The sequence below is a fragment of the Lactuca sativa genome, chromosome 1 (genome assembly GCF_002870075.4).
Source record: "Lactuca sativa cultivar Salinas chromosome 1, Lsat_Salinas_v11, whole genome shotgun sequence".
NCBI classification, from domain to species: Eukaryota; Viridiplantae; Streptophyta; class Magnoliopsida; order Asterales; family Asteraceae; genus Lactuca; species Lactuca sativa.
The window spans coordinates 35,348,687-35,371,334 of NC_056623.2; the positions used below are offsets into that span (position 1 = coordinate 35,348,687).

At 30.8% G+C, this 22,648-nt stretch overlaps 2 protein-coding genes across 3 annotated transcripts; one reads left to right on the plus strand and one right to left on the minus strand.

The window, feature by feature from the left end:
• Positions 1-760: 760 nt before the first annotated feature.
• On the plus strand, positions 761-2,715 carry LOC111920151 (elongation factor 1-delta 1). Its single transcript, XM_023915745.3, has 8 exons — positions 761-887; positions 1,286-1,392; positions 1,482-1,598; positions 1,682-1,775; positions 1,853-1,973; positions 2,048-2,161; positions 2,266-2,427; positions 2,553-2,715. Coding segments are annotated over exons 2-8 (693 nt in total). The 5' UTR covers positions 761-887; positions 1,286-1,309; the 3' UTR covers positions 2,555-2,715.
• Positions 2,716-5,564: 2,849 nt separating this feature from the next.
• Positions 5,565-7,139, minus strand: LOC111920152 (60S ribosomal protein L17-2). Of its 2 annotated transcripts, XM_023915747.3 has the most exons (8): positions 7,001-7,139; positions 6,886-6,922; positions 6,746-6,786; positions 6,423-6,653; positions 6,227-6,329; positions 6,073-6,140; positions 5,921-5,987; positions 5,565-5,775 (listed from the first exon to the last, which is right to left on the minus strand). In XM_023915747.3, exons 1-7 carry the CDS (start codon positions 7,001-7,003, stop codon positions 5,952-5,954), a joined length of 519 nt encoding a protein of 172 aa, XP_023771515.1. In that variant the 5' UTR covers positions 7,004-7,139; the 3' UTR covers positions 5,565-5,775; positions 5,921-5,951. The 2 variants fall into 2 exon arrangements, with proteins under 2 accessions (XP_023771515.1, XP_023771514.1); XM_023915746.3 differs by lacking the exon at positions 5,565-5,775 and having other exon boundaries at positions 5,803-5,987; positions 7,001-7,138.
• Positions 7,140-22,648: the final 15,509 nt, after the last annotated feature.

Below are 22,648 nucleotides of genomic sequence, written 5' to 3' on the forward strand. Positions count from 1 at the left end.
TTCGTGTCATTTAGATAACTAGTTAACGGAAGAATGGTTAAAAACTAACGATAATGGCCTATTTGACATGTACAATAAAAGTTAGATGACCTAATGCGCAAGAAAAAAACATAATTGGTCAAGTCAGACAAATCACAAAAGTTCAATGTGCTACAGTGACATTATCCCAAAATCAAAGGAAGAGATAACTATAAATCTACATATTATATATTAAAATCAAGAAGCGCTAACGGTGAAGGGACATGGCTTATTTACAAACCATTATTGTTTGATGGGGTGAATAACTTTTAAGAAAGTGCATCCTCACAGTTGAATAGTCGTTTGCTAATAGAAAAAAAAGGGATATGGTACTTAGTAATTGGTATCGGTGGGTATTAATTAAATGTACAATTTTAGGTATTGATGAGTATTAATTTGATATCGGGGAAGAAATAGAAAGATGAAAATGGAGTGGAGAAGCCGACAAAATAAAATGGTGGGGGTAACTAAGTATTATGTTTAATGGGGATTAAGTTACATAAATGGTCCATGAATATATAGTATTTTTCCTGTTTGGTTATGGATAAATTTGTCATTTTTGAAAAAGTAACACCTTTGTGGTTAAATTTAACGGTAAAAGGATCATCGCATTATCGACAAAACGTAAGGGATAAATTTTGTTTATTTTTTCTGAAGTTGAACTGGAAGTGACTATTTTCCCATGCCATAGGGACCATTTATGTAATTTTGTCTAAAATAAATGATTGAATTAGTAATAAAATGACAAGTTTACCCTCCTCGTGATCCGGTTATAACTTAAAGCAAGGCTAGGGTTTCAGCTCATCATAGCCGATTACTTTGCTCAACTCAGCTCACAACAGAGACCAGCAACCTGATCTCCCCTCTAGGTATGTAATCCTTAATCGATGATTTAGAGCTCGTCAGTAGTTGTTGTTCGATTTTGAATCTAGAGCAACTGCTGGTCAATTTGAATTACTGTATGTGGTTATCTTATGCGCATTTTGTGACGAACCCTTTGAAGTTTATGAGGACAATGTTTCTAGGAAATTCACGCTCGAATAGTTGCTCGTCAGTTGCACTGTTGCAGTTTTGGTACACCGATGTGTGCGCTTGAATTGTAGTCGTTGTATTTTAATTCGAAAGAGATATTGCTAGATTAGAGTATTAGACTCTAAACGGATGAACATCGATGCACGCATAGTGAATTTTCCGATCACATGGAATAAATCAGATTATTGAAAGATATGTTCGGATTTGTAATTCATATATTTCACTTTATGTGCAGAAGAGATTAGACAACTATATAGCAATGGCGCCCACATTTTATGTTGGTTCGGAGGCTGGGCTCAAGAAGCTTGATGAATACCTATTGTCTCGCAGTTACATCACAGGGTAAGTTTCTTAACACTTTTTCTTTCAAATGGATTGATTCAATCCTTGTTTACATCATGCAGATTTAAAATAATGTTAATTTTCCTCAGGTATCAAGCTTCAAAGGATGATCTCACTGTCCATGCAGCTTTCACAAAACCCCCATCACCCCAGTATGTGAATGTATGTCGTTGGTTCACTCATATCGATGCCCTTTTGAGGATTTCGTATGTTCTTAAAACCTTTTATCTTTTTATTACCATTATCCCTTATCAACTACTTGTATTTGATGATTAATTTCCTTTTTCAGTGGTGTGTCTGCTGAAGGCAGTGGCGTTGTTGTTGAGGGATCCGCTTCTTTCCCAGAAGAAGCCATTGCAACTCCTCCTGTTGCTGATACAAAGGCATGTTTATCAACTTATTTATATAAAATATCAATTCTTTTTTGCATAATATGTGACATGAAATATATGAATTTCAGGCTGCAGCTGATGAAGATGAGGATAGTGACGTGGATCTTTTTGGTGAAGAGACTGAGGAGGAAAAGAAGGCTGCTGAAGAACGTGCAGCTGCAGTGAAAGCATCTGGGAAAAAGAAAGAATGTAAGGCTAATTTTGTCTTTTTCAATATTTTGTTTCAAATGCAAAATTGACAGTGTTCTTGATTGCTTAATCAGCTGGGAAGTCTTCGGTGTTGTTGGATGTGAAGCCTTGGGATGATGAAACTGACATGCAAAAGCTTGAGGAAGCTGTTAGAAGTGTCCAAATGGAGGGCTTGCTATGGGGTGCATGTATGTTGAATCTTTTTCTTTTCTCTTAAAATCAACTTCTGCCATGTTTTTTAATTTCTGTAATTGGATAAATGATAAGTTTAAAAAAATGTGTGAAAATGCAGCAAAGTTGGTGCCAGTTGGATATGGTATTAAGAAGCTCCAGATTATGATGACAATTGTGGATGACCTGGTGTCTGTTGATACCATCATTGAAGAAAGGCTTACTGAGGAGCCCATTAATGAATATGTTCAGAGCTGTGATATTGTGGCCTTCAATAAGATCTGTAAGTTCATTCATGATAAAAAGAAATTAATTATTGTTATTATTATTATTATTATTATTATTATTATTATTATTATTATTATTTTTTGCTTATTGATGATGGAATTGGATGTGTTGTAATTGCAGAATTCCTGCTTGATTTGGTGGGACAGAAGAAAGATGCAGGAGGGATGGTTGTGTGGAGTTGTTATTTATGTAATTTGCAGTTGTGTTGATCATGAGGGATCCCTGTTAGTGGTTCTATCAGTGTTGACCTTTTGCTATATATAAATGGTTATGTTTGTGTTGATCTTTGATTGTCTCCTAACATCATATGCAAATCCATAACGAATATCACAACAAAATATAAATTGAAATCCTTTTAAAAACTGTAACATTTCCTAATTATATTTACGGCAGTCCAAAATTTGTTGCAAGATTCTTATAAAATAAGAAAGTAAATATTACTTGATTTTGCTAAGACATTTCCTTCTCAAATCAATTTCAAACCCTTTATATATTTTCTTCCGCTTGAAACTAGGCCTGTCGAAAAAACCCAAAACCCGTTTTGCCCACCCGATCCGTTCCGAATTCGGGTAGAATGGGTCGGGTAGAACGGATAACGGGTATGAACATTCGGGTAATAGGTTAACCCGATAATAATATAGGTCGGGTTTTAGGTATGAATATTTATTTTCGGGTATACCCGAATACCCAAATTCGTTTTTTAAATAATATCAAATATACAATGCAGTCACGTACGCACATTTCAAATAAAACAAAACTTTTCGTTTCCTTCTTATGAACGACGGCTCGATAGCCGACGCAAACTTGCAAAGGGAATACGACGCTGAAGCTGAAGTCATGAACCATCATCACAATTCTTAGTTTCTCTCTATCGCACGTAATGAAATTAAAAAAGTACATAACATATTATAATGATTTGTATTGTTATTATAGATGTACTTGTTAACTGTATGGAGTATTTTTCTATCCAATTTTTTATTAAACCAACCAACATGTAAAAAAAATATCAATAAGTGTCATTTAAGAAATTTTCGGGTACACCCGATAATTACCCGACCCGACCTCAAACTCAAATACCCGAAAACCGAAAACCCGAATTACAATATAGGTCGGATATCGGGTATTGTTTTCTTAAGGAAATACCCGTTCTACCCGAAACCCGAAAATTTTTACCCGTACGACACCCCTACTTGAAACTGAACAAAAAAAGGTATATATACATAATTAAGGGATAATTTTAACTTTTGATCACAATTGGCCACTAAACTTTTTTTTGTAATGTATTAACCCTTGAACTTGTTGAAGTGTGTAAATGTTACATTTATGACCGATTTTAGCCGGTCATAAGAGTACATTGTAAACAATTTCAAATAATTCAAGAATAAATAAAACATGAAAAAAGTTCAATGATTAAATGTTAACAAACTTGAAAGTTTGTTACCATTTCAAGTCGTTATCTAATAAATAGTTCTAAATGTTATTAAGGATGAGCACAAGCGGGACATGGAGGTCACAAAAATGAGGATGTTGTAGTAATCGTGTGATATATCTTTATTGTATAAGGTATCAGAAACAACACTTAGAAATGAAATAGGAGAGACTTTAATCATAAAGAAATTGAAGAAAAAAAATATGGTGATTTCAGACATATATTTAGGACACAAGTGACGGTTTTCACTCCAAAAGGTGGAAAGTATCGTTGTAGATCGTGCGAGGAAGAGAGAATATATACTTAGAAAATAGGCGACGATTTTCACTCCTGAAGATGGAGACAGTCGTTGTGAAGATAATACGATGTTAGATTTAAATGAGTTTTTTCTCTAATCAAACATCATGTCCTTGTAAAGAGAAAAACCTCATTTAAATCTAACATCATATTATCTTCACAACGACTGTCTCCATCTTCAGGAGTGAAAATAGTCGCCTATTTCCTAAGTATATGTTCTTTCTTCCTCGCACGATCTACAACGACCCTCTATATTCTGGAGTGAAAACCGTCGCATGTGTTCTAAATATATGTCTGAAACCACCATATTTTTTTTCCTTCAATTTCATTATGATTGAAGTCGATCCTATTTCATTTTTAAGTGTTGTTTCTGGTACCTTATACAATAAATGTATTATCACACGATTACTACAACGTTCTCACTTCTGTGACCTCCATATCCCGCTTGTGCTCATCCTTAATAACATTTAGAACCATTTATGGGATAATGACTTGAAAGAGTAACAAACTTTCAATTTTGTTTACATTTAGTCATTGAACTTTTTTCATGCTTCGTTTACTCTTGAATTATTTGAAAATGTTCATATTTTACCCTTATGACCGGCTAAAAGCGGTCATAAGGGTAACATTTACACATTTCAACAAGTTCAAAGGTTAATACATCACGAAAAAAAGTTTAGTGAACAAATGTGATCAAAAACTAAAATACGTTACCTTCTCAAAGTCATTATCCCCATAATTAAATAAGAAAAAAGAAAATTTTGACAAAAGACAAAGTAAATTGTTAATAGTTATATTAGTAGAGTGAATACAATGTAAATTTAAAATTTATACATAACAAATGATTGAACAGATATGGTTTGGCGTCTATCATAACACATTTTAAAGTCACTTTGGCACCAATATTTAAGGTGTTTGATATTGGAGGAAACAGAAAAATTAGATAGTTGTTGGGAATACATGAAAGTGAAAAATGTCTACAAAAATTACATATTATATATAAAAGAATGGACTATCACATTGTTTTATCTAATAAACTAGTTTAAAAGTTTTGGTTTATACAAAATAATTTATGTTAACTGTGGTTCGGTACAACTAATAAACGAGTTTGAATAAGTGGTTTCAGTTTAACTTTCTATCTTATTGAAGTTTCATACCATTAACAATAAGCATTTTTTTATATGGAGTGCACAAAATAACTTTTTTTTAACTTACAACTTTATTGTCTTTTGATATGAAATAAACTTTTACTCGGAGACATAAAATAACTTTTTTTTAAGACAAATTATAAATTTTTTGATTCGACTTAATAGTAAATCCAAATATTTTTTCGCGCTATGATAACACAAACCTAATTCAAACACTTTTTTTTTTTTTTTTTAAATTGCGTTATGAAACCACATAAATAAATAAAACACTTTTATGTAAAATAAACATAACCTGTTATAGATCAGCACAAACACTCTAAGATTTATATAATGAAGTTGTGGATTTGTTGAATTAGGCTGATTAAATCAAGGCCTCAAAAGCAAAAAATATGATGGCAAAACACTGAGACATCTCATGTGATTCTCACATCCCTATCATTGAATCGGAAGTATGACTGCCTTCTCATAACTATTCCAAAAAAAAAAAAAAAAAAAGTAAGTAAATCGCATTTAGCTTTATAATTTCATAACTGAACAATTGATAAAAATCTTCCAAAATCAAAGTACATCTCTTCAAGGTAAAAACAACACTCTTTCTATCTAGTCTAGCATACCAAACTAGACTTCCAAAACTGATGCTGCACTTTACTTGGTCTTCTTTGCAGCCAATTGAGTCTCAGGCTGCAAGATTCACAATCCACAAACGATTAAAGAATTGATAACAGGAAGCTTCATTAGGATTATATCAATTAGATCAGTAACTAACCTCCTTCTTAACAGCTTCTTCCTTCTCTGACAAAGTCAGCTCAATATGACATGGAGAAGACATGTAAGCTGAAACAATATTTTCAATACGTCCAATGAGTTTGCAACATTATTTTTAAAATGCCAACAGAAAATAGTAGAAGAAGAAGACTCACGGTTGATTCTTCCATGAGCACGATATGTCCTACGCCTCTGTTTCTGTGCTTGATTCACCTGAATGTGGGAGATGTGAAGGGAATCCACATCCAATCCTTTCACCTATTAAACACAACGAAGAAGAATTTTCTTTTATTTTAATGGAATTACAATTTACAAGAAGAGGGAAGAACAGATAAACAGGTAGATGATTACTTCTGCGTTACTCTCAGCGTTCATGAGCAAGTCGAGAATGAATTTTGCAGATTTAGCAGGCCAACGTCCTTGTCCATTTGAATGGCGATTTTTTGCCTGTGCAGTACGCCCAACTCCACGACAGAAGCGTGTGAATGGGATTGCTTGTTTGTGGACAAGAACATCCTCCAAGTATCTTTTAGCTTTGATCAATGGCAACTTACGAATAGCATGTGCAGTTTCTCTAGTGTTCTGTAAGTGAAAAGTTGAAACTATATCAGCAAAAGAAAAAGGAAACACAGTATCTCAAACAGTAACCATGGTATATATTAAAATCAGCGCACCTTAAAATGGCACCTGAGATCTGATCCCCTTGCTTTGCAAGCTGAAGAAGATCAACAACAAACACAAACATTATTCTAAACCCTAACAATCAAACAGCTAATCGGTACTAAAAAAACCAACAGAGAATCAAAAAACTGACATTTGGTAGGGTTGTCCGGTTCCTTTGAGTACTTAACCTGCGATCATGAATAAGAATGTTAACTTCATGTATCAACGCAGTGATTTTCATGGTAAAATTAACGGTGAAAACTGACCATCGCAGTAGCTCGTTCGCCGGTGCAAATGCCGCTGAATTGTGTGTGATTCGGAGTTCAAAGAGTCCAAATTGATGGTCTAGGGTTTCTGTTATAACAACCAATGGCAGTGGCCACTGGGGTTTTAATATGGGTTGGGCTTTTATTACGATATTTGTAGTGAGACTGAGAGACACTATAGTTTAAACTAAACCAGCATTGGTACGTGGGGATACGGGATTAGAGCCGGTAAAAATCGACATAGTTCATCTATTCGATCCGAATGTAACCCAAAATTAACCGGGTTGAGGTTGAGATTTTCAAACAATTTAAGTTAAATGGGTCAATTTATTTAAACCCATTTAATTAAACAAATTGAATTAAATAAAAATTATCAACTCGTTTTCAACCCGTTAACCAATTTAATTTTAATATATATTTAATTCAATAATTATTTGAATATTATCAAGTATTAATATATTAATTATAATCTTGTATTATTATTTATGTTTTATAAAAAAGCGCAATCTTAATCTTATCATTTTGCTTAACGTCGACAATACTAAAATCACTTTAAAATTAAACATTTTTAATGTTATATGAACAATTTATTTGTATTTGTGAATTAAGATTGTGCTTTTGTCATATTTTGAAATTTTATTTACGTTAAGAACTAATTTAAGTAGTGTAATCTTTAATTTATTTATTTATTTATTTGATTTTAAATGGGTTAACCCAAATTTAACCCATTTATTTAGTAGGCTGGGTCGGACCTACATAAACATGTCAACCCAGTGACAACCCATTTATCTAAAAGGTAGGGGTGGCAAATCGGGTCATCGTGTCGTGTTTTTGTCTAACACAACACGACACGACAAGATTTAATGTAACACGAACACGACACGACAAGATTTAATATAACACGAACACGACACGACACGATCTCGGGTTTTTTTTAACTAACACGAAAACGAACCGATTAAAAAATGACAAACACGACACGACACGACAAAGATTACATGAAATAACAATTAATGTATTTAATTAATATTTATTCATACATAACACGAAAAACACGACAAAAAATGTTAAATCGTGTCAATTTCGTGTCAAATTTTGAAGACGAACACGACACGACGTCGTGTTTTTTTGCACTTGACACGAACATGAATTCGAATTTCAATTTCGTTTCGTGTCGTGTATTTTTGTCGTGTCGTGTCATCAATTGCCACCCCTACTAAAAGGTTGTGTTGGGTTGGAATATCAACCAATTTAAATAAACAGGTTGGGTAGGGTTGAAATCCTCGACCCAATTAATAAATGGATTGAATTTAAACCCAAATCGGATCGACCGATTGCCAGCTATACTCAGGATCAAAATCGACAATTTGGATGTGAGCAAAATCAGTATTGAGTCGAGACATGTTTGGTCTCAAACCATATTTTTGCGGGGTTTTCGGGATCTGTTTTGGTGTAGACCATTCTTTCCTACATTTAAAAGACTTGGACCACATAAAAATATTTAACTTAAAAATTGCTAAGGTTTTAGTGTTGGTTTAGTTCATTATTTTTATGATCTTGTTTCATAACATTATTATAACTTATAATATTTTATTAATATAAAAGCATACAAACTGTTTCAAAACATTACATAAGTTGTAACACATAGACATATCATTGAAAGGAAGTGAATATACAAACATGTATAAAAATCTAGTATCCTGGAATGAAAGGACATGAAAGAGAGAAAATGTTTGGAAACGATAAGGTATTTATAAGACCAATTATTATAAAAGAATTAAAAAAATGACTTGTGTAAACGGTTCAAGACTAAAACACGACCGACGGATCAAGACCGAACGAAAACCATTATAAACTTGAAATACGGGGCCGACCCAAGATAGTATGTCTAGACTGTACTTAGATTACTCGGTCATATACCCGTCCTGTCCTTTTGCTCACTTATATTGGAGCCTAACCAAAAATTTTGAAAAATAAATGTATTTATCAATCTAAAAGTCGCCTTTTATATTAATATTTCTCAAATTGGTTAAAACCATGTGTAGGTCCTTTTTGTGTAATCATATTATAGAATGGAGGATGATGGTTGGATACAAGCACATAAACAAAGTTGTATTGTTGCCTTGTTGGGAGATAAACAAAGTTAGACAATATACAAGAACTTTTTATGGATCGGTTATATGACTATATGTTCATGTTTATATAATTTCATCATTTAGATGGTTAGCTTTGATTAGAAATCATACTTTAAAGTTTAAACTAATCAAGTCTTCAATTTTAGGTTGAACACCTTGAAATTAGGTCTTAAATCTTTGATTAAAGATTTTCCAAAATTAACTTTTTTTAGTTTACGATAAGTCAAGATAAATTGGTTGAGCTAACAAGTAAATGTTGTTTATTCTATAACACTCACAGTTTATTCGATGCATAAATAAGAATCTTATGATATAATATGTATAAAAATCGATGAGCAAGCAGCACAACCAAAATTTTAACAACCCCCCCCCCCCCCAAAAATAATAATAATAATAATAATAATAATAATAATAATAATAATAAAGATCCGCCCCTAATATTATCGTCCCATTATTAAAACCACATCACCGTTACATCGCGTTGTCTAATACCACATACAACTATTACCCTTTATTTTAAGTCTATCGGTATTTCCATATAAAACCACTAGGTGAAAACCTGTGGGACCCACGGGTGTTAAAGTTAAATAGAATTTAAAATTTAATTATGTAATAAATAATATATCATTAAGTTAGAAAACTTATATAGTATTTTGAAATAACTTTTTTATTTGTAAGTATTTAATTACACAAAAAATTGTAACTATTTAACTACAAATGAAGATTAATAAAACCTTGCTTTTTACTGCTTGTTAATCGTTCATGGTGATTGCACGTTATATTAATAGAAATTGTTGTTGTTTTCATCTGTTTTTCTGAAAACTTTATATTGATTTACTGTGTCATGTGTTTATTTTTTAGGCTTACTAACTATAACATTGAAAGCCGTTCAATGCTACTGTTTTTGTTAGGATATGTTCTCTATTTTTAGTAAATTTGTAAACTTTGAGAATTTAATCACAAATTTAAATCCACATATTTTATAAAAGATATTGTTTTATATAATGCAACATAATTTTAAATAACTACCAAAAAAATCCAAAACAACATCGAAATTGATTTGATACAAAACAAACTATATATGTATCTAATGAAACTAAACTAAAAAAAATACAATAAATAATTATAAATAAATAAATTATTACGATGGAAGAAATGTGCTTTAGTAAAAATGAGTAAAAGATGCTACAAAGAAGTTGCTTATAAATTACGAAAAACTTCCTTATAAACAACATTGGAAGTTTTATTGGTGAGTCTACCATCTTTATCTAAAATTAATAATTTCAATCACTCTCTGTTTTGTACTCTAGATAATGCAACATACAATTGCCCATGTGAAAAAACCGGATCTTTGAGAAACAAACCAACCTTCGATAACGATTGTCCTTGACTCTTATTAATAGTCATTGCAAAACATACCGCCAAAGGAAACTGTCTTCTTGTGAATTTGAAAGGAATTTTTTTTTCTGATGGAGTTAAAGACATTCTTGGAATAAAAGTCCGGTTTCCAATATTATTTCCAGACATTATACGTGCCTCGATAACACGTTTGCCCAATGATATAACCTGTAGTCTAGTGCCATTACATAAGCCGTTTTTTTGATCAATATTTCTCAGTAACATTACTGGAACACTAATTTTTAAAACTAACTTATGATTTGGTAGACCGGATACTTTTAGACCATTTAATACATCAGTCGAGTATAAATTTGCATCAAACTGATCATGGACAAATTCGGACTGGCATAGGCTATCTGAACTTAAATATTCAACCTCATCTCCCGGAAACTTCTTAAACAAACGATCGTTTATTTCCTGAACAACTTCATTCTTTGGAGCAAGTATAGCTCTTTCTTGGAAATAATTTGTATTGCTATACTTCTCCAAAATTGAAGGATATACAAACTCAATTAATGAACCTATAGGATCATCTGGATCATCAATGAGAATATCATTCGGAATATCGATAATCGTTTCACCGTCGTTCAGACCACCGAGTTTGCCTTCTCCTATATCCAATAACCAATTTGCAAAATCTCTTATTTTTTCTATATCAGGTTGATCCGTTCCAACAGTTAGCCTCATGTTTTTTGTTAATCTATACACTTTGCAGTGTTGCCATAAATATGAAGAACTCAAAGAAGCATTAACAATATTCTGTCTGCTGCCACCCGGAACAACAGGTAGAATCTGTCTGAAATCTCCTCCAAAAACTATAACTTTCCCTCCAAAAGGAATATTTGAGATGCTAGAATTTCCACACCTTAATACATCTTTCAAAGTTCGATCTAAAGCTTCAAATGCATGCTTATGGATCATAGGTGCTTCATCCCAAATTATCAAAGAGGTTTTTCTTAATAAGTTAGCCAAGTCACCATATGGATTTATTTTACAAAAAGAATCATCTATAAGTTCAAATGGAAGTATAAATCGAGAGTGTGTTGTTCTACCACCAGGCAACAATAACGAAGCAATACCGCTTGAAGCAACATTTAAAACAATATTACCGTCTGATCTAATTGTTGCAGATATTGTCTTCCATAGAAAAGTTTTACCCGTTCCACCATAACCATAAACGAAGAAAACACCTCCTTTATTTTCTTTAACAGCACTCATGATGTTAAGGAAAATATTACGTTGCTCATTTGTTAATGCAAGAAACATATGATCAAACTCATTCTTCATAACGGGAATGTCGTAATCTAGCTCCTCAATTATAAGTCGATTGTTCGAAGAAGAAACTGATTCAACATCTGGGTAAGGCATCTTTGTGAAATTTTTGAGAGTGGAGTTGTTTCGAAGTAAAATTTGTTCTATTTCAAACAAAGTTAAGTTCTTAACTTCATCTTCACCGAGTGATAAGTCTGCACCATAAATTTTAAATTAATTATAAAATATAAAATACAATATTTAATAATATTTATAATAATCTTTTAACGGTTGTTGATAAGAAAAATAAAATATTTTAAATATAAATGAAGAAAATAAATTAAATACCTGGAGACTTCAACTTTTGTCGTTGGTTATATAGAATTCCATCCGACAAACATTTCCATGTATTTTCCCAAACAACCTCTGGTTTAGACATACTATCACACATCAACAATGTGGCAAATAAGAAGCGTAGATAAAAACCAGATCCATAATGACTTGCTTCTTTAATTGCATCGATGTATTCTTTGTCATCATCTAATAGCCCGAGTGCATAACAAGTATCTCTAAAAGAAGAATATGTTTAACCATTTACCGTGCGAATTTCATCAAATGATGTCGGACCTTTAACTTTATTTAAAAGAATCCTTAAAAAATAAGCTTCACCAAGATTAGGTGAAACCGAATGAATTCGACCAACGGATTTTCCTACTTTCCTTCTCTTCCAATACCTATCATTTAATACCCAAACAAACTTTGTAGGAAATTCAACATATGTAAGTTCTCGTGCTTCACTATTAATTGCATTACATTCCATCCAAGCTGTGAACTTTGAAGCAGCAACAGAAGGTTTGTCCAGAACATCGTCGATATCATCGTCTTCGCCATATACAATTTGTTGTTGATTAGGAAGATGAAAAGGTAGTCTAACCACAGAAGGATACCTGCAATGAACATCATATGAAAAAATTCTCCATGATGCTTCACATGCAGATAAATATCTACAATCGTAATATTCAGCTATTTCATCGACCGTATCATTATTTTCACATTCATTGTTTGTTGGTACAACAACAACAACTGTAGCTCTATCAGGACCCTTGTTTGTGTATTTCAAGAGATACTTTATATAAGATCCCTGGTTGCACCATTCAACGTTAATATGTGTCTGATATCTTTTTAATAGGTATTTGTTGTATGGAACAACATTTCTATTATCCAACTTGACACCTGATTTTTCTTCAAAATGACCATCGTTTCTTCTCCTATATAACGGAAAACCATTTTCATCAACAGACTAATGATGACAAAATTGTTTGGGAAAGTTTTTAGAGCACTTTTTATCCACCATGCGTGGACAATTGATATTTTCAGCTCCACATGGACCATGAATCATGAACTCATTGACAAGTGAATACAATTCAGGCTCTTCAATTTTGTCTGGTATCTCGGCAGAAATTATTGGATCGATTAATTCAACAGTGGGTAACTTGTAGTCAGAATACATAAATAAGCATATATGACTATGCGGCAAACCTCTTTTTTGAAATTCAATGGTATAAACATCTGCATAATATTTGGCAAAAAAATAAAACAAAATATGATTAGACAAAAAAAACATATAAAAAAATATACTATAATAAGAGTAATGTTTTATCAATAATGAAAAAATATAAATTTACTTACATGCTTGAACTTTGCCAAAAATTTTATTCTCCCTTAAGTCTTTAATAAATGCATCGAGCTTGATCTTGAACAACCTACATAATATATCAGGCCTGTCTTCTGGTTGAAGTGAAGTATCCTTAAGAAACCTTTTAATCTCTGGCATTTTGGATTACACGTAAATGTTATGAAAAAATCCGGATATCCAAACCATTTACATAGTGACATGGCATCCAAATAGTTTTGCAACATATAGCGTGCACCACCGGTAAAGGATGAAGGTAATATGACACGTTGGCCGACATTTGAGACTTTAGTGGATCCTTGAGCTTTTTGCTTACGTAAATTCTCGTAAGACTCGCATCTAAGAACATGTTGTTGCCTACGTATGTAATGCAATCTCTCAGTTTCAATCATAGTATAGGCATCTACCAGAAACTGTTGAAACAATCTTTTTGAATTAAGAATGAGCGAGAACGAATGATCTCTATCTTGAATTCTAAAAGCGAAATATTCTCTCATTGTACATTTCGCCCGCTTACTGTTGGTCGTAAATGACAAACCTCTATGAAGAATGTCAACACTGTAACCATCATCTCCATATGGAAACAACAATGGATATTGAAGAGGAAGGTATGAAGGATGCAATTCACTGATACGTTGTAGAAATCCAGTTTTTGTTTCAACAACAATATCTCTCTTTTCAATTGAATCACAAATGTCACCGACAATTAAAGCGGCAACCTCAGAAGTAGTCGGTAGGTTATATGTTCTTCCATCTCGTTCCCTTCTCCCGATAAGTCGTAGCTTCATATCAACTTGAGGATTTTTCTGAAAGGTATCTCTTACCATCCTATAAGATCTAACCAACACATTATTTGAATCCAACATCACCTTAATATCTTGAATAATATCACTATCAATTGTCGTTGATTGATCTTTTTCTCCACTAAAATAAATGAAATTATACATAACGTTAGTAATATATATATATATATATATATATATATATATATATATATATATATATATATATATATATATATATATATATATATAAAATGAATAAGAAGGCTGAAAAAAATACCCAAAGCATCTTTGTCTATTTGAAATTTCGTTCTCAGTATCATAAATGTATAACTGAGAGAATTTTAGTAACGATCCTTTGCTGGTAAAAGACTTCCAATTCTATGATAATTTTGACCACCCAGTCTGAAAATGTAAGGAGCGTTTCCTCTATTGATTGAAGAATCAATTTTACCACCCATCGATGTAAAAGAAAACATTGAATTGTAACGTCTAATGTTTTTCATGAATTGTTTGCTTTTAGAATCCATATTTCGAAACATTCTTTCATAACCGGGGGGGTGCTTTCTTTAAATCTGGAAGTTGCACTTTGTCGTAACCACAACATAAAGAATAATATGTGTTCCCTTTTTCTTTACCTCTGATGGATTCATTGCTCCATAACTTTGCATGACATGTTTGATATATAACATTTTGATCACCGTGATCCAAATATTCTATAAAATAAAAAGTGTATAAAAAAATATCAGTGAAATTTATAAGTATATACAACCAATTATTTGAAATGTAATAAAAAATGAAAATGGATATTATTTTTTTATTACCATTTGAAATACCAAGTATCAGGTTTTCATTTATGAGCTGATCGATATTTTCTACATTTTCAGTCAAATCAATCAACAGCATAGGTGATAAATGTGTCGTCTTCCTTTTTAATTTATGACATCCTGAATTTAACTTGATTGATGATGAAGAAGCACTTATTGTAGATGCATTTTTCGATGTCATATCATTTGAAAGTACATAATACTGTCTTTTGTCTTGTAACTTGGAAGTGACATATTTATCGAAACCGATTTTATCTGAACAAAATAAATAAAATAAGTATATATATATATATATATATATATATATATATATATATATATATATATCCTCCGGATTATAAAGAAAAGTAATAATAGTATATTTTGAAAACAATACATTATTACCATTTGTAATGTTTGATAACGGATTTCTAACATTTGTAATGTTAGATAACGGAGTTCTAACATCTGTAAAGGAATGAGAGTATTGTACGGTTGTATTTTGGATTCTTGGCGAATTAAATGAATTGACATTTTCAGTTTGAGGAACAATGTTGCTTGACAAATGTGCAAAGAACAACAATTTATGAAAACTGAACACATATATGTATAAAACAAAGTAGTTTTTGCAATCATATAATATTCCAGGATAATAAAAAAATATGAGAAAACATTTATTCTATATAAATGAAAAATAAACATAAAACATGGAATGAAATAATAATATGGTTATAAATAATTATATATTTTAAGAGATGCGGTACTGATGTACTTGGAACGTTGGATGTTGTATTCATTATCTTCGATCTTTTATTTTTCAAATATATTTTTCTTTGTCTTCTTTTCTCTCTGGCTTGCAAATGGTATATGTTATTGATGTTTTCTGCATAAGAGATAATATGACAGTATATGAAATGCATAATTACGTAAATAATATGTTTATATAATAATATTGAATAAAAAACGTACCTTTGTAAGCATGGGTCACCAATTTTGAAGCATATTGAGTTGAAGCGGACGAAGAATTTGACAATTTATCTATTTTTTATGTTAAAAAATGTGTATGTTATTAAAATAAATATTATGTGAATTAAAAAATAAAAAATAATAAAAATAAAATTTCCATAAGAAAAAAGTTACCTTTGTAAATTGAAGTTTTAACAGCTGTAGGTGTTGAGGCTAGATTTGTTGATGTAGTACCCAAATTAATATTTTTTGTATTATCTAAATAGAAACTATTTAGTTTTATAGTCTTTTTAGAAGAGTGTGAATGCATTGTATGTCTGCAATCTTAACAGTTAAAATAAATAAAATTAGTTTTTAAATTAATATGCTTAACAGATAACAATTAAGTAGTTAAAATAAAAATTATCTAGCGAACAAAGAGGTAAAAAGTCAATTTGTAGTCAATATTAAGTATTCTTGTTAAGTAGTAGGAAACACAATACAATTTAATTGTGTCCTTTGTTTGAAATGGTTTATTAAAATGTACATATAAATTATAAAATAATGTATTAATGTATTATTTATTTATTAAAAAAAGGTCAATTAAATAGATTGTATTTAATAACTATAGAATTTAATAGTAACATAAGGGCAGTTATGGTATTTCAGTTACATATTGTGAGCGGGAAAAGAGCTTGGAGATGTGTTAGCCAATTGTCACGTGGTAATTTTATACTTGTTTATTTTTGTATGTTTTCATTCAACTACAAAAAATTATGATTACAATAATCAAACAAAATGTATTTCAAATTTCAACTACACATAGTAATATGGGTCGAAGTTGGATCCAAATAATATTCGATACCCACACGCATTCTCACTGGTCAGGTGTCTTGTATTTGCACAAAGAAATCGGGTCAAGAAATGGAAATACTCTCCCCAACCAATCTCTATCCCAACGTGTTCTTCATCATTCTGTCTCTCTATCTTTCTCCGTCTGTGTGTATCTTCCTACCAAAAAGCCTCAAACCCACTTGGTTTCACACCATTCTGTAATTAGCTTTTTGTTTCAATGGACTCCAACCCGTCTTCACGCTTGTCGCCGGTTAACCCTTAATGAATCTCCTCGATTCCCCCACAATCGATGAATCTCCTCGATTGCCCCACAATCGATTGGGTTCAACAACGCAAGGTCTCTTGAAGATGGAAGATTTCATCGACGATGACCACTCCTTCTGCAACATAGTCTCCGTCAGGTGAGAATATACGATCGTAACCCCGAATCTCATTCTTCCACTGCAACCATCAATTCCTTCCCTGTGGAAATTACCAGTCATCATCCTCATTTCCAACCTACAGGTTCTTCTAGTTCCATTTGTTGTTTCCCCAATTTCACCCAATTCTTTGTTCGGATGATCTCAGGGAGTAAAACCCTAGTTCTCCATGGAAGCCCTGAAGATAATTTAGTTTCCAACATCCGAAGGCTAGGTAAAGGCGTAAGAGGAGTTTGCATATAGTTTGTCAAGTCCAGGTCTTTGTTGGCTTGTCAAGCTATCTTTAACCCCCAAAATGCCCTTTTCGTTCCATGCCCAGATGATCGAATTCGATTCTTCTGAAATCTAGGTTATATAACTTATAACCATTTGTAGCTTAATGTTTTCCATCTGAATGTTTTACAACAGGGGGATTAAGGTAATGGGTTCATGTTTGCAGCATCTAAGGTGTATTTGATCAAATATCTTCTTACAGTTAGCAGGAATCAATGTCTGTTAAAAGGTAATTTATATTTTGTCCCTCATTTATGGTTAACTTATAACCCTCTGTAGCCTCATGTTTTCCATCTGAATCTTTTACAACAGGGGTATTAACTTATAACCCTCTGTAGCCTCATGCCTAGAGCTTGAAGATGTTACTGGAAGGTATATAATATTTTTATCAATGTTTTTCTAGTTTGGTTTGAATTTGATTTCAATTCCATTAAAACATTTAGTTGCAAATGAATATAGTATTGTAATCAACATAATCCATTGATTGAAGGAGATTTTAAAAGTAGGTAAAGTCTTCTTTAGTTTACTAATTGAAACTTAGACATCAACACATCCAAATTTGCTAAATAGGTGACCTATTGGTCCTAATAAATTATCGATAAAACAGTGTTTTTATCCTAAAAACATTAATAAGTTTGACTTGTTTTATTCTATATATGTATGACCATGGGCAAAACCGTAATTTTTGTATATTTTGATTAGCTACATATACAGTTTAGAAATTAAGTTGTATAGCAGTTAAGCAGTCAATAAATTAAACAGATAGGTACATATACAGTTAACAAATAACTGTTACATGAAAAAAAAATTAAATTATATAATCATAAAATAAAGATACAAATCAGGTATTTTTTGCATTTATACAAAATTTCTTGCATACACATTGAATGACAACAAAATATAATAATTTAATGCATAAATCAGTATATTAAAATAACAAATATTAAGAAAATTTTGATTTTGATTTCATTAGCCATGACATGCCATGGCTGATTAGAAATCAGGTTTCAAATAAACACATACACATATACACACTGTAAAAGATGAGTACACCATTTCCAGAAGTATTAACATACATTGAGTGTTTTGTTGTTAAACAGTAAATTTGCAGTTATAAATTAATAACCAAAGGAATGACAACAAAATATATTAATTTGTCTATGTGTGTGTGTGGCTATATATGTATGACCACGGGCAAAACAGTAATTTTTGTAATTTTTTATTAGCTACATATACAGTTAACAATTTAATTTTTTAAGCAGTTATGCAGTCAAGAAATTAAACAGTTAAGCAGTCACACACATGCATAAACATTGGAATAATCGAAAGAGTATTAACTGTTACATGCATATAAAAAATTAAACGATATAGTCATACAATAAAGATAAAAATCAACTATTTTTTTTGCATATTATACAAAATTTATTGCATACAGATTGAATGACAACCAGCTATATTAATCTGATGAATAAATCAATATATTAAAATAACAAATCATAAGAGAGTTTTGATTTTGATTTCATTATTAATCACATGCTATGGCTGATTAGAAATCAGAGAAAAAAGAAACAGACATACATATAGACACAAGGTTACAGATACATATAAAATGTTTAAAACATTGACATAAAGATTTACTATAAACAATTTATTACATTGATATTTAAAATACATACATATACTAACACTGAGTAATAGATTTCGATAGTCACAGATAGAATGCGACATGAAGATGAACATATTCAATAATTATAACAAATTTTTTTAATAGACTACATAAAAGAACAACGGATAGCGACTTGAAGACTTAATAACAGTGAGAAATACATTGAGATAGAAACAGATATCAGATGACTTCAACATGCACACAGTGAATAACCATCAAATTTTTTTTAATAGCTTACCTTAAAACAATAACAACAGTCGACTTGAAGATTTCCAGCAACGTTTTCTTTATCTCTGAATTTTGGATTTGCTGTGAAGGAAAAGAACCGTGAGAATGTATTTAAGATAAATTGATATTCAAAATTGTGTTTTTTTAGGACTTGATATCACGATATATTTGAAAGAATTTGAAAGATACGCTTATCTTTAGAAATAAAATAATGATTATTTAATTACCATTAATTTGAATTTTGCAGGAAGAAGTCAAAATCAACTCCAGAAATTAAGCACTTGTTTTGTTGTTTGAAGGGTACTATCGGGAAAATCAAAATCAACTCGGGACTTTAATGAAGGTAATTGCATCATTTTTGCCAAGATGTCGTCTTTATTATTTAATTATAAATATAATTAAAATTTATATATAATAAAAAAATAAAATATAATATATATTATTATCCAGGTGATGGCATAAAAATCTATTTTACTGCCCAGATGATGGCATAAAAATATGACATTACAATCTTTAAAAAATGTTATAAATTTAGTCATATTATGTCAAAATATTTTTCAAATGATTAAAATGTTTAGTTGTAGACATATTTAATCAATAAAAGTGTAAAACACATTCATTTAACACTCGTAGAAAATTTAATGACATCTCTTGTATTAGAAATCAGTTTTTTTGTTTTTGGAGCAAATTGATTTAAATTTATAGTCCTTTGTAATAAGTGTTAAACTAATTTTTGACCAATTACCTTTAGTATACTTAAATGGATTTAAAGTCACGTGTGATGTATCCTAGACATAAATTTTTCCCACCCATTAAATTTTTTTTCTTCAAAGCTTTTGTCACATCCAACAAATTATTTCCCATGTAATTTAAACAATGTTATCAATTTTAGAACCGTATTAAAAACAATGATCAACTGTAAATACATAAGATAACGGTTGGGAAATGTACTATAATAAAAGTATAATATATTTAAAAAAATGAACAAACAAATGTAGATTGTAGCATTTTAATTTCATACAGTTCTTTAATTATAGTACCAAACAGAATTAATATCCATTTTATTGTTTTCATTTAAATTGAAATCATATTAGTGTTGCAGTGAAGACCATGAAAAGCAATGGTACCAAACAGAATCCAAAAACACACATACAATACAGCCTTTAATCAATGAAAGTATGTTGTTATAAGTAATTAAATATAAATCTTCCTATCTAAGTAGGAAACGTTAATGTAATACGTGTGAAATTGTCATACCTCTTTAAATCAAATTAAAATACAAAAATACCCCTAATTTAATTTAATGTTAGAGTGCATTAATGACCCTATTTTAATTTGAAGTAACATATTCATACCTATTATCATTAAAAATGTATATTGCTATTATAGATAAAGAAATGGAAATGCATTACTATAATGTTTATATAAAAACCAAAACAATAAACAAATGAACCAAAATGAATAAAAATAAAATGAACCATTGTCTTAAAATTTGTCCAATAACCACCAACATTTCCAACCACTTTTAGTACCAAATCAAGAAACATTATTGTAAACCAAACCAAGATGAACATAAATTTTTTATTTGTTAAAACAAAAAACAACTCACTTTTCCACTTTTGGAACTAAAAGTGGATTTTCGTCTCCCATTGATAGTCTTTTAGATTTTGTTGAACTCAAATCACCTCCACCATCAACATCATAAACGTCGTGGAGGTTGCGCTTCAAAACACCTGATATTTTCATTGGACTTGTTGCGGTTGATTTATCAGCTGTTGAGGGAGTAAAACTCTCATCCGTTTGTGATATGACATCCTAAACTAAAAAAACATAAGTTGACAATTGGAATAATTAAATATAAATAAAAGTTAATAGGGGAATATAACATACCTTTTGAACATTCTGAACAACATCATCTGATTCCAGGGGTACTTCATTTAAAGACACTGATTGAACACTCTACAAAATAAAATTGAAATATGTAAAACGTTATGTATCTAAATAAAAAACAAATATAAATGTTGAACATCATAACATTATGTACCATAAGTTCTGGTTTACTTTCCAATTCGGAAACAATAGACACATCTTCTGTAAGTTTGACAACGGTGTAGATATTGTTATAGTTGGTGACATTGTAGGATGTAATATCTACAAGAAACGCAAATTTGCGGTTATTCAAGACGTTCATTTGATTTGGAAATAGTTCCAAACTGTCGTCAGCCTGTAAGAAGGTTGTGTAATATATTAAAACCAATAGTGTTGTTATTAGATATGAATAATATTAATAAAATATTATACCGCTTCATGTATTTTTTTCAACTCAAATGCACTGATTTCCAACAGCCTTTTTGCTTCTCTATCAAAAAGAGTAAATCTGATGGTACCGGTATGATCTTGGACGTTGATAGGAATTATATACCTAAAAAAATATTAGATTAATACTAATTTCTTTGAAAAATGAAACGATTAAATTAAATAGATATGTGTATACTTTAGAACGGTATGAAAATTTGAATCGTTGCAAGTTGCATTTTTACACTTAATAACAACACTATCTTCCATCTTGCCAGGGGCGGTATAGGAAACATTGGTTTGGGGCACATTATTTATCCTTCTTCCACATTTGTAGCACGCATCGTAATACCAAGGTAGATTCTGTCTTATATTGACGATGGTACCAACTAATAGAAATTTCATTTCCTATATCAAATAAAATGTAAAATTAAATAAAAATACAATGTTTAAATTAAATTAAAAGATATAAAGTAAAGAAAATATACCTTCAATGGTTCTGTGATCTCACAAACAGTTTTTAAAGGAAAATCCCCTTTAAAATCATCTATATAAGAAGAAGAGTAGCTTGGGAGTGTAGTTATACTTTTTTCAGACATACCTCCATTGTTATCAGCTTTCAATCTGTAATGTTTAAAAATATATGCAAAATTGTATTCATTTAAAAATAATTATAACATAAATAAGTTTAAATAAAAATAAACTAAAAAACTAACTCTTTCTTAAACTCATTAATTTCAACAATGTCATAATTAATGAACATTTTGGTTACATCAAAATGACTTTGGGCTTGACCAATTCCTGTAAAAACAAATTAATCAATAAAAGTAGATTGGAAAACATATTAGCCAATAAACTACAAACCTTCCCAAACGTTAAGTTTCACAAACTGCATCACTATA

What these genes read in the sequence shown, in the direction of transcription:
- LOC111920151 (XM_023915745.3), top strand. Translation starts at nt 1,310, where the DNA reads ATGGCGCCCACATTTTATGTTGGTTCGGAGGCTGGGCTCAAGAAGCTT. An exon ending in GATGCCCTTTTGAGGATTTC is followed by an intron (nt 1,599 to 1,681) that starts GTATGTTCTTAA and finishes TTCCTTTTTCAG; the next exon opens with TGGTGTGTCTGCTGAAGGCA. An exon ending in CTCCTGTTGCTGATACAAAG is followed by an intron (nt 1,776 to 1,852) that starts GCATGTTTATCA and finishes TATGAATTTCAG; the next exon opens with GCTGCAGCTGATGAAGATGA.
- LOC111920152 (XM_023915747.3), bottom strand. An exon ending in ATCTCAGGTGCCATTTTAAG is followed by an intron (nt 6,654 to 6,745) that starts GTGCGCTGATTT and finishes TTTCACTTACAG; the next exon opens with AACACTAGAGAAACTGCACA. An exon ending in TGCTCATGGAAGAATCAACC is followed by an intron (nt 6,141 to 6,226) that starts GTGAGTCTTCTT and finishes ATATTGTTTCAG; the next exon opens with CTTACATGTCTTCTCCATGT.